The sequence below is a fragment of the Staurois parvus genome, unplaced genomic scaffold (genome assembly GCF_062004578.1).
Source record: "Staurois parvus isolate SC_StPar_1 unplaced genomic scaffold, SC_StPar_1.0 ptg000249l, whole genome shotgun sequence".
In the NCBI taxonomy this organism is placed as follows: Eukaryota; Metazoa; Chordata; class Amphibia; order Anura; family Ranidae; genus Staurois; species Staurois parvus.
The window spans coordinates 7841757-7855185 of record NW_028318045.1 but is presented as its reverse complement, the minus strand read 5'-3'; the positions used below and the strand labels follow the sequence as shown (position 1 = coordinate 7855185).

Genomic DNA, 13429 nt, shown 5'->3' with positions numbered 1-13429 from the left:
ATAACAAAGATGTCCTACTTACCTGTTCTGTGCAGTGGTTCTGCACAGAGCAGCCCCTATCCTCTTCGTCTCAAGTCCCTGGCCACTGCTCCTGGCTCCTTCCCTTTGACCAGTGCCCCCAATTGCAAGCAGTTTGCTATGGGAGCACTGCTGCATGCTCGCTCCTGAGCCCCGCTCTATGTGTCCATAGGACACAAAGAGCCACAGCTCGGCCCCCCAGCTCTCTCTTCATTGGCTCATTGGCTGTGGTTGACAGCAGTGGATGCCAATGGTTCTTGATGCAATCTCAGCCAGTGAAGAGAGGGAGTCTAGGGACAGCAGAGGCTTTCGCGCACATCGCTTGATTGAGTGGGGGGCTCAGGTGTGTATTGGGAAGGGGGGGGGGGGGAGGACAGCAACACACAGAAGGTTTTTTTACATAGAATGCATTAACGTTTCTGCCAGTGGCTTTTAGTTAAGCAATAGCATGTGCTGTTTTTTTATACACAGGTGAAACTCGAAAATTACAATATTGTGCAAAAGTTCATTTATTTCAGTAATGCAACTTAAAAGGTGAAACTAATATAAGAGATAGACTCATTACATGCAAAGCAAGATAGTTCAAGCCGTGATTTGTCATAATTGTGATTATGGCTTACAGCTCATGAAAACCCCAAATCCACAATCTCAGAAAATTAGAATATTACATGCAATCAATAAAACAAGGATTGTACATTGAACAATATCGGACCTCTGAAAAGTATAAGCATGCATATGTACTCAGTACTTGGTTTGGGCCCCTTTTGCAGCAATTAATGCTTCAATGCGGCGTGGCATGGAAGCTATCAGCCTGTGGCACTGCTGAGGTGTTATGGAAGACCAGGATGCTTCAATAGCACAGTAATCCCACGGTCATTGAACCAGGTTTTGGTGCTTTTGGCAGTGTGGGCAGGTGCCAAGTTCTGCTGGAAAATGAAGTCAGCATCCCCATAAAGCTCGTCTGCAGAAGGAAACATGAAGTGCTCCAAAATCTCCTGGTAGATGGCTGCAATGACCCTGGACTTAATGAAGCACAGTGGACCAACACCAGCAGATGACGTGGCTCCCCAAATCAAGACAGACTGTGGAAACTTCACACTGGACTTCAAGCATCTTGCAGTGTGTGCATCTCCATTCTTCCTCCATACTCTGGGTCCTTGGTTTCCAAATGAGATGCAAAAGTTGCTCTCATCCTGAAAAGAGGACTTTGGACCACTGAGCAACAGACCAGGTCTGCTTTTCTTTAGCCCAGGTAAGACGCTTCTGACGTTGTTTGTTGTTCAGGAGCGGCTTGACAAGAGGAATACGACATTTGAAGCCCATGTCCAGGATCCGTCTGTGTGTGGTTGCTCTTGATGCACTGACTCCAGCCTCAGTCCACTCCTTGTGAAAGTCCCCAACACTTTTGAATGGCCTTTTACTGACAATCCTCTCCAGGCTGTGGCCATCCCTGCAGCTTGTGCACCCTTTTCTTCCACACTTTTCCCTTCCACATAACTTTCTAATAATGTGCTTTGATACAGCACTTTGGGAACATCCAACTTCTTTTGAAATTACCTTTTGAGGCTTTCCCTCCTTATGGAGGGTGTCAATGATGGTTTTCTGCACAACTGTCAGGTCAGCAGTCTTTCCCATGATTGTGATTCCTACTGCACCAGACTGAGAGACCATTTAAAGACTCAGGAACCCTTTGCAGGTGTTATGGCTTAATTAGCTGATTAGAGTGGGACACTTTGAGCCAAGAATATTGCACCTTTTCACAATATTCTAATTTTCTGAGATTGTGGATTTGGGGTTTTCATGAGCTGTAAGCCATAATCATCACAATTATGACAAATCACGGCTTGAACTATCTTGCTTTGCATGTAATGAGTCTATCTCATATATTAGTTGCACCTTTTAAGTTGCATTACTGAAATAAATGAACTTTTGCACGATATTCTAATTTTTCACCTGTATACTGTGTATATATATATATATACAGTTGTGTTCAAAATAATAGCTGTGTGTTGAAAAAAGTGAATAAAGCTCAAAATCCTTCTAATAGCTTTTATTTCCATACACACAAATGCATTGGGAACACTACACATTCTATTCCAAATCAAAACATGAAGAAAAATATATCACATTTGTGTTGTTCCTCTAACAAAATTGAAGAAAAGTGAATATTAGACTGTTCAAAAAAATAGCAGTGTTTGTATTCTTCTTTACAAACTCAAACATTCACTATATAAACTGAAAAATGTTTGAAGATTTTGCTTTCCTTTGAATCACTTAATGAATATTTAGTTGTATAAGCACTGTTTCTGAGAACTGCTGTACATCTGTGTTGCATGGAGTCAACCAACTTCTGGCACCTGTGAACAGGTATTCCAGCCCAGGATGATTGGACTATATTCCACAGTTCTTCTCTATTTCTTGGTTTTGCCTCAGAAACTGCATTTTTGGTGTCACCCCACAAGTTTTCTATTGGATTAAGATCCGGGGATTGGGCTGGCCACTCCATAACGTCAATCTTGTTGGTCTGGAACCAAGATGTGGAACGTTTACTGGTGTGTTTGGGGTCATTGTCTTGTTGGAACACCCATTTCATGGGCATTTCCTCTTCAGCATAAGCAGCATGACCTCTTCGAGTATTCTGATGTATTCAAACTGATCCATGATCCCTGGTATGCGATAAATAGGCCCAACACCGTAGTATGAGAAACATCCCCATATCATGATGCTTGCACAACTATGCTTCACTGTCTTCACAGTGTACTGTGGCTTGAATTCAGTGTTTGGGGGTCGTCTGACAAACTGTCTCTGGCCACCAGACCCAAAAAGAACAATCTTACTTTCATCAGTCCACAAAACGTTGCGCCATTTCTCTTTAGGCCAGTCAATGTGCTCTTTGGCAAATTGTAACCTCTTCAGCACATGTCTTTTCTTCAACAGTGGGACTTTGCGGGGGCTTCTTGCAGATAGCTTGGCTTTACATAGGCGTCTTCTAATTGTAACAGTACTCACAGGTAACTTTAGACCTTCTTTGATCTTCCTGGAGCTGATTGTTGGCTGAGTCCTTGCCATTTTGGCTATTCTTCTATCCATTCGAATGGTGGTTTTTCGCATTCTTCCATGTCTTTCAGGTTTTGGTTGCCATTTTAAAGCATTTGCGATCATTCTAGCTGAGCAGCCTATCATTTTCTGTACTTCTTTATATGTTTTCCCCTCTCCAATCAACGTTTTAATCAAGGTACGCTGTTCTTCTGAACAATGTCTGGAATGACCCATTTTCCTCAGAATTTCAGAGAGAAATGCACTGTAACCAGCATGTACAACATTTGCTGCCTTCCTTCCTTAAATAAGGGCAATAATTGCCACCTGTTTTTCAAAGAATGAATGACCTCACTAATAGAACTCTACACTGCTATTAATTTGAACACGCCCCTTTCAATTAGTGATTCAATTATACAGAATCAGCAGCATGCATGTCATGACTGTTGGGTCTGTTGGATTTCTATTACTCTACTACACCTGCTAGTAAATTATTTTCCATGTAGAAATATAATTTCTACCAAAAACAGTGATTGATAAGGGTAGTGATGTCTGACTGCTATTATTTTGAACACAACTGTGTGTGTATATATATACAGTCATGGCCGAAATTGTTGGCACCCTTGATATTTTTCCTGAAAATCAAGTATTTCACACAAAAAAGGTATTGCATTAACACATGTTTTGCTATACACATGTTTATTCCCTTTGTATGTATTGGAACAAATATAAAACAGAGGCAGAAAAGCAAATATGACATAATGTCACACAAAACCCCAAAAATGGGCTGGACAAAAGTATTGGCACCCTTAACTTAATATTTGGTTGCACACCCTTTGGAAAACATAACTGAAATCAGTCGCTTCCTATAACCATCAATAAGCTTCTGACACCTCTCACCCGGAATTTTGGACCACTCTTCCTTTGCAAACAGCTCCAGGTCTCTCTTATTGGAAGGACACCTTTTCCCAACAGCAATTTTAAGATCTCTCCACAGGTGTTCAATGGGATTTAGATCTGGGCTCATTGCTGGCCACTTCAGAACTCTCCAGCGCTTCTTTGCCATCCATTTCTGAGTGCTTTTTGACGTATGTTTGGGGTCATTGTCCTGCTGGAAGACCCAGGATCTTGGACGCAAACCCAGCTTTCTGACACTGGGCCCTACAGTGCGACCCAAAATCCTTTGGTAATCCTCAGATTTCATGATGCCTTGCACACAGTCAAGGCACCCAGTGCCAGAGGCAGCAAAACAACCCCAAAACATCATTGAACCTCCACCATATTTTACCGTAGGTACTGTGTTTTGTTCTTTGTAGGCCTCATTCCGTTTTCGGTAAACAGTAGAATGATGTGCTTTACCGAAAAGCTCTATCTTGGTCTCATCTGTCCACAAGACGTTTTCCCAGAAGGCTTTTGGCTTACTCAAGTACATTTTGGCAAACTGTAGTCTTGCTTTTTTATGTCTCTGTGTCAGCAGTGGGGTCCTCCTGGGTCTCCTGCCATAGCGTTTCATTTCATTTAAATGTTGACGGATAGTTCGCGCTGACACTGATGCTCCCTGAGCCTGCAGGACAGCTTGAATGTCTTTGGAACATGTTTGGGGCTGCTTATCCACCATCCGGACTATTCTGCGTTGCAATCTTTCATCAATTTTCCTCATCCGTCCACGACCAGGGAGATTAGCTACAGTGCCATGGGTTGCAAACTTCTTGATAATGTTGCGCACTGTGGACAAAGGCAAATCTAGTTCTCTGGAGATGGACTTGTAACCTTGAGATTGTTGATATTTTGCCACAATTTTGGTTCTCAGGTCCTCAGACAGTTCTCGTCTCCTCTTTCTGTTGTCCATGCTTAGTGTGGCACAGACAGACACACAATGCAAAGGTTAAGTGAACGTCTCTCCTTTTTATCTGCTTTCAGGTGTGATTTCTATATTGCCCACACCTGTTACTTGCCCCAGGTGAGTTTACAGGAGCATCACATGCTTGTAACATTCTTATTTATCCGCAGTTGTGAAAGGGTGCCAATACTTTTGTCCAGCCCATTTTTGGAGGTTTGTGTGACATTATGTCGAATTTGCTTTCTTTCCTCCCTTTTTTTGTTTTGTCCCAATACACACAAAGGGAATAAACATGTGTATAGCAAAACATGTGTTAATGCAATACGTTTCGTGAGAAATACATGATTTCCTGGAGAAATATCAAGGGTGCCAACAATTTCGGCCATGACTGTATATATATATCAATCAAAATATAAGGTGGCACTCACAGGGCTTAAAGGGTGAACACACAGTAATGACATTTTATTTAGAAGTTTCAACGAAGCACAAGGACACAAGCTTGTCTTTCTCAGGGTGAAGTTTGTGTCTTGTCGAAAAGGCCCCTGTGAGTGCCACCTTATCTTTTGGATTGTACAGTGGGTAAAACAAGTACTGAACATATCATTTTTCTCTGTAACTATAATTGTGCTATTGATATGAAATTTTCAACACATCAGAAATTAAGTTATGTAAATAAAATGGAATGACACAGGGAAAAAGTATTGAACACGCTAACTGAAATTTAATACTTTTTACAAAATCCTTTGTTGGTAAGGACAACTTCAAGATGCCTCCTGTATGGAGCAACTAGTCGCAAGCATTGCTCAGGTGTGATTTTGTCCCATTCTCCTACACAGTCTTCAAATCTTGAAGACTCCATGAGCTTCTTCTGTGAACTCTGATATTTAGTTCTTTCCATAGATTTTCTATTGGATTCAAGTCAGGCTGGCCATTCTAACAGCTTTATTTTATTTCTTTGAAGTCAGTTTAGAATTTCCTTGGCTTTGTGTTTGGAATCATTGTCTTGCTGCAATGTCCACCCTTGTTTCATTTTCATCATCCTGGTAGATGGCAGCAGATGTTTATCAAGAATGTCTTGGTACATTTTTCCATTCATCCTTCCTTCAATGACATGAAGTTTGCCAGTACTATATGCTGAAAAACAGCCCCACACTGTGATGTTCCCACCTCCAAACTTCACTCTTGGTATGGTGTTTCTGGGGTGATGTGCAGTGCCATTTGACCTCCAAACATGGTGTGTATTATGTCATCCAGAGAGTTCAATTTCGGTCTCAGCTGACCAGACTCTATTCTCCCAGTATTTCACAGGCTTGTCTAAATGTTGTGCAGCAAACTTTAAATGAGCTTCTACATGGAGTCTTGCGTGGTAAGTGTGCATGGCGGTTGAGTACATTACTTATTGTTTTCTTTGAAACAATTGTACCTGCTAATTCCAGGTCTTTCTGAAGCCCTCCACAAGTGGGCCTTGACTCTTGGACAACTCTTGTGATAATTCTTTTGACTCCTGTCATAAATCTTGCAAAGAGTACCTGGTTGTGGCTGGTTTATGCTGAAATTATCTTCTTTCTACTTCCGGATTATGGCCCCAACAGTGCTCACTGGAACATTCAGAAGTTTAGAATTCCTTCTGTAGCCAATGCCAACAGAATGTTTTGCAACAATAAGATTTGAAAGGTCTAGGGAGAGCTCTTTGCTTTTACCCATTATGAGATGTTTTTTCTGTGACACCTTGGTAATGAGACACCTTTTTATAGACCATAAGTTGAAACTGAACAACCCCCCTACAAAAAAACAAAACATTGTTTACTCTCAAATTTAACCAGGTCTGTTAATGACTCCCAAATTCCAGAGGAGCCCTCCAAAAAATACAACACAAAAAAAAACACTAATAAATGGGTATAGGCTGAACTCCACCCCCTAATTCCCAAAGGGAAATGTAATAAATTAACAAATGGATTGTGAGACGAATAAAATTAAATTAAGCTAATATGGCACTGGATCAATAAAAACAATAATCAACCTTTATTAAATTAAATAAATAAAACACACATACTGTATACAGTGCTCAGCATAAATGAGTACACCCCAACATATTTGTCAGAAAACATTTACTTTCCTGTGAGAATCAACATTTTCTATGGGACACTATACTACAAAATACTCCCACAAATGTGGGCCATTGATTGCAAACAAAATTTGTTCATTTTCACACACAAAAAAGTATTTTTTCTAATAAATTAATTCAAGACCATGTTGCAAAAATGAATACATCACAATGAGAGTCTTAGGAGCAAAGCTAAATTTTAGACAACAAAATCTCAATTAACAAGAATTCAACATATAATTATTAATTAAATAGGTGACCAGCAGACAGTTGATGACAAAAGGGCATTACCTAAAGAAAACCCCTTCCCATTTCATGTTGTCAGCAAGGGCACCACATGGAAGAGAAATGTCACAAGGCCTGAGAAAGAAAATAATTTCTTTACAAAAGAAAGGTGAAGGTTACAAGAAGATCAGCAAACCTTTACTTGTCAGAATACTGTAGCAAAAGTGATACAAAAATTTAACAAAGATGGTACTGCAACCATCTCACAGAGACATCCAGGCTGTCAATGGAAGTTAACACCTCGACAGGAGCATCTTCTGATGAAAAGGGTTGAAGAAAGTCACCATGCAAGTTCACTGCAGTTACCTAAAGAAGTTGAAAGTCAAACTGGTGTGATTGTTTCCCATGACACAATACGGTGTACACTGCAGAGGAATGGCATGCATAGGTGTCATCCACAAATGAAGCCTATCCTAAAGCTCATGCAAAAAAAAAAAGCCCACCTAGAATTTGCCAGGGCCCATGATGAAAGGGAAGAAGACTACTGGGACTCTGTACTCTTGAGCGATGAGACCAAGATAAATGTTTTTGGAACTGATGGCTTCAAAACTGTCTGGCATTGCAAAGGTGAGAAGTGAAAAGAAAAATGCATGGTGCCTACAGTGAAACATAGTAGTGGTAGTGTCCTTCTGTGGGGCTGCCTGAGTGCTGCTGGTGTCGGGGAGCTGGATTTCATTGATGGTATCATGAATTCAGAGATGTACTGCTCTATATTGGAAGAGAAGATGCTACCATCACTCCGTGCTTTTGGTCGCCATGCACTTTTCCAACATGACAATGATTCAAAACACATCTAAGGCCACTGTTGCATTCCTGAAGAGGAACAGCGTGAAAGTGATTCAGTGGCCAAGTATGTATCCCGATCTGAACCCAATTGAACACCTATAGGTAATTCTGAAGAGAGAGGTTGAACATCACTCTCCATCCAACATCCAGGCTCTAAATTAGGTCATTTTTGAAGAATGGAAAAAGATTGATATTGCCATATGTCGCCAACTTGTTCATTCCATGCCTAGAAGACTTGATGCTGTCCTTACAAATCATGGAGGTCATATAAAATACTAGATGTAGTAGTTTTTGTTGTCGGATGTATTCATTTTTGCATCAACTAATTTGAGTAGAACTGAAGATTTTGTAATCTAAGTTATTTTATTAACCTTATTTTCATGTAATGAGCTAAACAAATGTTCTATAAAACTCAAGTTGTCAAAATGTTGGAAATTGTTATTGTGTTCATTGAGATATTGATTAAAATCTTACTTTTCAAAAGGGGTGTACTCATTTATGCTGAGCTCTGTATATTAAACAAACACAAATTGCCTAAAACACTATCTTCCGCCTGATCACCTATTATTGTAGTTCTCCAAATATCATATATATTTTTATCTATTATATAAAGATCTCTAAATATATATCTATAAATATGGCGGCCACTGTAATTTCCAGCTGGAGGATATAGTATTTAATTTTTCCACTGCAGTATTCTATTAATATTATGTACCCATTAAATTGCTGCTGGAGTAATATAGCAATAATAATAAAAATTGAGACCGAGCCAGCTGATATTAATTTGCACTGACAAGAGGCAGGATTGCGCTCTAATTACTGATAGATTTCAGCTGGTGTCTTGGCTTTCCATGCCTTTTTGCACCTCCCTTTCATCGTGTGTTCAATATTTTTCCCTTATTCCATTTTATTACACATTACTTAATTTTTTTACTTATTTGTTTTGGTATCTTTGTATGCATGGCTTGCATGGGTTGTTCCCGACATGTGGTGAAAATTTCATGCCAATAGCACCCTTAGAAATGTTTTTACCAAGAAAAATGGTGACGTATTCGATATTGTATACACTTCATGCCTTGCTGAGCACCCGGGCCCATTTTCTCTTAGAAATCTGTGCAGTAGCAACTATTGGTTATATGTATAAGTACTTATGGGTAACCTCTATTCGCTTATTAATATGCAGGCTGTTTGTATATTTAGCACATTTTCATTTTTGTTTTCACTTCGAACGATGAAAGTACAGCTATAAGATTTATTTTTTTAAAGGATCTTGTTTTTGTGACTCAGATTTCTTGTTTTCCAGGTTCCCTTGCTCTTTCCTGTTGTGTTCACTACAATGTGCCTGTTCATTGTGTCAATGTCGCTGTACTCAGATCCAGTGAATACAGGCATTGGCTGTCTTATCACTCTTAGTGGTTTACCTGTTTATTACATAACTATCCACAAGCAAAGAGTGCCCCAGCACTTGAGAGCTGTCTTTAGTAAGTCATTTTACTTTTTCAGTATTGCAGATTCTCACCTGCTTTTCTATACATAGAGATAGGGAGTTGGGCTATATGATGTACAATATCTAACTGTTAAAGCTATAGGGACCTCCAAAACAGCATTATTGACTTTAAAAAAAAAAAAAAAAAAAAAAAAAAAAGGAAGAAAAAAAAAACCCTTTCTAAGTAATCAGTAGAGTTCTTGATGTAGCAGTTGTTTTCATGGTGGAAATAGCAGGATTTTGGCTAGAGCGCAAAAAATGGCAGTTAATCACAAACTTAGGATGGTACTTATTTTATGGTTGAACTGGATGGACTTTTGTCATTTTCAGCCAGACTAACTATGTACTTGCACCATAAAAATCATTAGGAATAACATATTTTTTTTCAAGAGACAACTTAGCTGAAATAGTTTACACCTGTAGAGTATCTTTTTTACTAATTTATTTTCTTTCCAATTATCTCCTAGATTTTCTAACACTGAAACTACAAGTACTGCTGGAAGTCATCCCTCAGGAAGTTAAGACATACTAGACAAGAAAAGCCAGTTAACAATGTTCACAGGACATGGCGGATGCAGTCTGATACACACAACTCGTATATATTGAAAGAGGGAAGCTGCAGACTTCAATTTCAGGGAGATATATTATAGAATAATTCCACGCATCCACATATTATACATGGTTACATTAGTCCAGCTTGGACCAATGTAACTATGTATATGACATGCCTGGCTAATGCCAAAGGAAACTGGAAATCAATTATATAGACACCGCTACTCAGGTGATCTTCACTTGCTTCTGGATCCTTTCCTGAGCCGCTACTATCCTGCATTCTGAACAGGAGGTTGGCCGCTAGGTACAAGGGCCATTCAGAGAATCTTTGCATTTTCTGAATGAATCCAAAGCTTACTCTGGTTGGACAAGGGGAAAAGGAAGGTGGTGATGTCATGCTCTCCACCTCATCCAATCAGAAAATGCAAAGGGGTTGATTTACTAAAATTGCATTGCACTGCAGCTCTGCATAGAAACCAGTTTCCATTTTTTTTTTGTCAAAGCTTAATTGAACAAGCTGAAGTTAAAAGCTGGCTACCATGCACAGCTGCACCAGATTCTGAGTGCATCAGTTCTAGTAAATCTCCCCCACTCTGAGAAGCTGACCTCCTATATTCACAATGCATTAGACTGACCACTTAGCATGGGACCCAGAAGCAAGTGGAGTGATTTCCAGCTTCCACAGGCATTGGCCAGCTGGGTCATTATACATTGTTATATTGGTCCAAGCTGGACCAACGTAACTATGCATAACATGCCGATGCCTGGAATTATTATTTAACTCATAAAAACAATAAAAGTATTTTATTTTCAACTAGGTTAGCTGGCTGATTGTGTTTTATATGAGCTTCCTGTATACCTCTGCACAGCAGCACTCAGAGTGGGAGTAGGATGGACAGGACCCAATCAATTAGGTTCAGGTGTTGACAGGAGAATAGAACCAAGCCAGCTAATTCTAAATTTCACCAGTGTACTGCTGTCTTTTCATTGTCCAATCAGCAGGCTGGGGGTGTGGTCTCAGCTAAGCTGTGCTGCTGCATGCATTGGATGTTAAGGACCTGCCTGTGCTGTCCGGCAAGGATGCCTGGAAAGAAAAAAAAAAAGGACCGGCTAGCAAAACAAATACACATCTTTTGGCAAGCAAAACATTTTCCACACGTGTGTTTCAGCTCCATATTCTGCTAATTGTCTGAAGTTTAACTGTAAGGTTAACAGTAGTAGAAATACTGCTTTGTGACCTGAATATCACCTTCTACTGCACCAAAGGAACAAAAGTGGGAAAATTTTCCCCAAAACCGCTAAAACGTATGAATAACACACACTTGACTTAGCCAACCAGCATCCACCTTTAACAGCAATATATGTTTTATATGGCCTGACCCAATACCTAGTCATAAAAGACCTCAAAAGATCTCTCAAATAGGGACAACTCCTCACCAAGCTGTTCCCAGGAATGCTGCATAGTGTTCTTGCATGAACCACTACAGCCAACTATCTTCCTGCAGTGGCTCATAATTGTGTCCTCATAAGTTATCATTCTATTGCTCTATTAGAATAGCAGTCAGCCATTATGTTCATTTAAAGTGTGCCGTATCTAAACAGAAAACAGTAATTAAGAGCTGTTCTTGGATTTCCTGATAAGTTTTTGGTGTATTTTGGGTATATCATACCTCCTGGCTGGCTGCGGTCATTTCCCACATAACCTTCCTAGAGCAGAGATGGAACGTTGGGGAAAGCTACATAGGTTCAACTTCACTGCCCAAAACTGGAGATTCTCAGACAGGTTTATTGCTTTATTAGTCCTAGTACACACCAGCTAGTCTGAAGAGGTTTGTAAACAACAAAGGCTTTCAGCTTGCACATTCAGGCCATGCAGACTTTACTATCAAGCATTTAGGCAATGCAGACGGGTCACAGCCCTGCCACCAAACCTGCTGCTGGACTGTTATGGTGACCACTTAGCTAATCCCTCCTGTGAGAAAGTACTTACTGATAGACCAACATCATTGGGAGTGAAGCCTGTTAGGTCTTGAGTTGCAGGAAGCAAATTTTAAAACAAATAAAGATATACATACGAGCTGTGTATGTATATATATATATATATGGAAATTTTGACTTGCCAATAAATTCCATATCTTAGAATAGAGAACAGGGGAGGACACAGGAGTGATGTCAGACAATGGGTTTTATGCTGCTACCATCAGGTAGTCCACCCTCAAACTCCTGCCCACTTCATGGGATTTTGAAAAAGTATGAGTCCAGGAGGGAGGAATCTATTCCTTGAAGGCGTAAGCCCTGGAAATGAGCACCTTAAGCCAACTAACAATGGTGGAAGAGGAAGTAGAATGTCCCTTCTTAGGACTTTCAGGAAGAACAAAAAGGTACTTGGTCTTCCAATAGGAAGATGTTGCAACTAGGTAGACCCTAACTAATCTGACCACATCCAGAGAAATCTTTTTGATGTGTTTTTGAACTGGATATAAGGAAAGGAGGACAATATTCTTATTGGAGAGAAAGGAAGAGGCTACCTTGGGGAGGGGAAGGAGGGTCCAGGTCTTAGGACCACCTTGTCTCTATGTAAGTCAAGAAAAGGCTCCTTGGGGGGGGGGGGAAAGACTGCCAACTCAATGCCCGAAGGAGGTAATTTCCACACCTTATCTCTGAGATGTGCCAACTGTGGGGGACTAATATGGGCAATTCTTTGCATAAACGTCTTGACAAGAGGGTGTAAAGTCAATTGTTTTGGGAATAGAATGGATAAGGCATAAACCTGGTCTAGGCCAGCCGAGAAAAAGGCCAGGATACGAGGAATAGAATATTGGTTGGCTCTGAGGAAGAGGTTGTGTCCTCGAAATGCGTTAGCCAGTTGGTCATCCAGGGTTCCATCGTATGGACTCAGATGTTGTTTGGATCCTACATCTTGTTCAGTTTGACATGCCTGTGTTTTTATGTCTATTGTGAGTATACTTACTTTGTTTCTTCAATAAATCTTTAAACAATAATGCACTAGGTTGGTGCGTCCTTTTTCTGTTCCTCTATTTGCATCCAGTGTATTTAGACCACTCTGGTCTGTTGAGGGCAGCAAGCAGTGCATATTCGAGAAAATTCCAGAACATTCCTATTGGGTCTACTGAGTCTTTTCCTAGCGCAGGAGAAAAGTGTTTGTTGTGTTGAATAGAATATTCCTCGGGTGGCTTTTTGTTAAATCTGTACACAATGATGTCCGCATATGGTGTTCTTCATTTGACAGAGCACCAGAAAGATCTTGGGGTGAAGTGATCACTCCCCAGAGACAAGACTTAGGAAGTCATCTTGCCAATAT

The 13429-nt window shown here is 40.2% G+C and overlaps 1 protein-coding gene across 2 annotated transcripts in view; it reads left to right on the top strand.

Annotated features, from left to right (window-relative positions):
• The window catches only part of LOC149459744 (cystine/glutamate transporter-like), a 56920-nt gene extending 43811 nt beyond the window's left edge, over positions 1–13109 (top strand). For both annotated transcript variants that reach the window (XM_089680729.1, XM_089680728.1), the window contains exons 11-12: positions 9373–9550; positions 10023–13109. In XM_089680729.1, coding sequence (XP_089536855.1) covers positions 9373–9550; positions 10023–10087 — 243 coding nt within the window. In that variant the 3' untranslated portion in view covers positions 10088–13109. The remainder of the gene's footprint in view (positions 1–9372; positions 9551–10022) is intronic.
• The last annotated feature ends 320 nt before the right edge of the window (positions 13110–13429 follow it).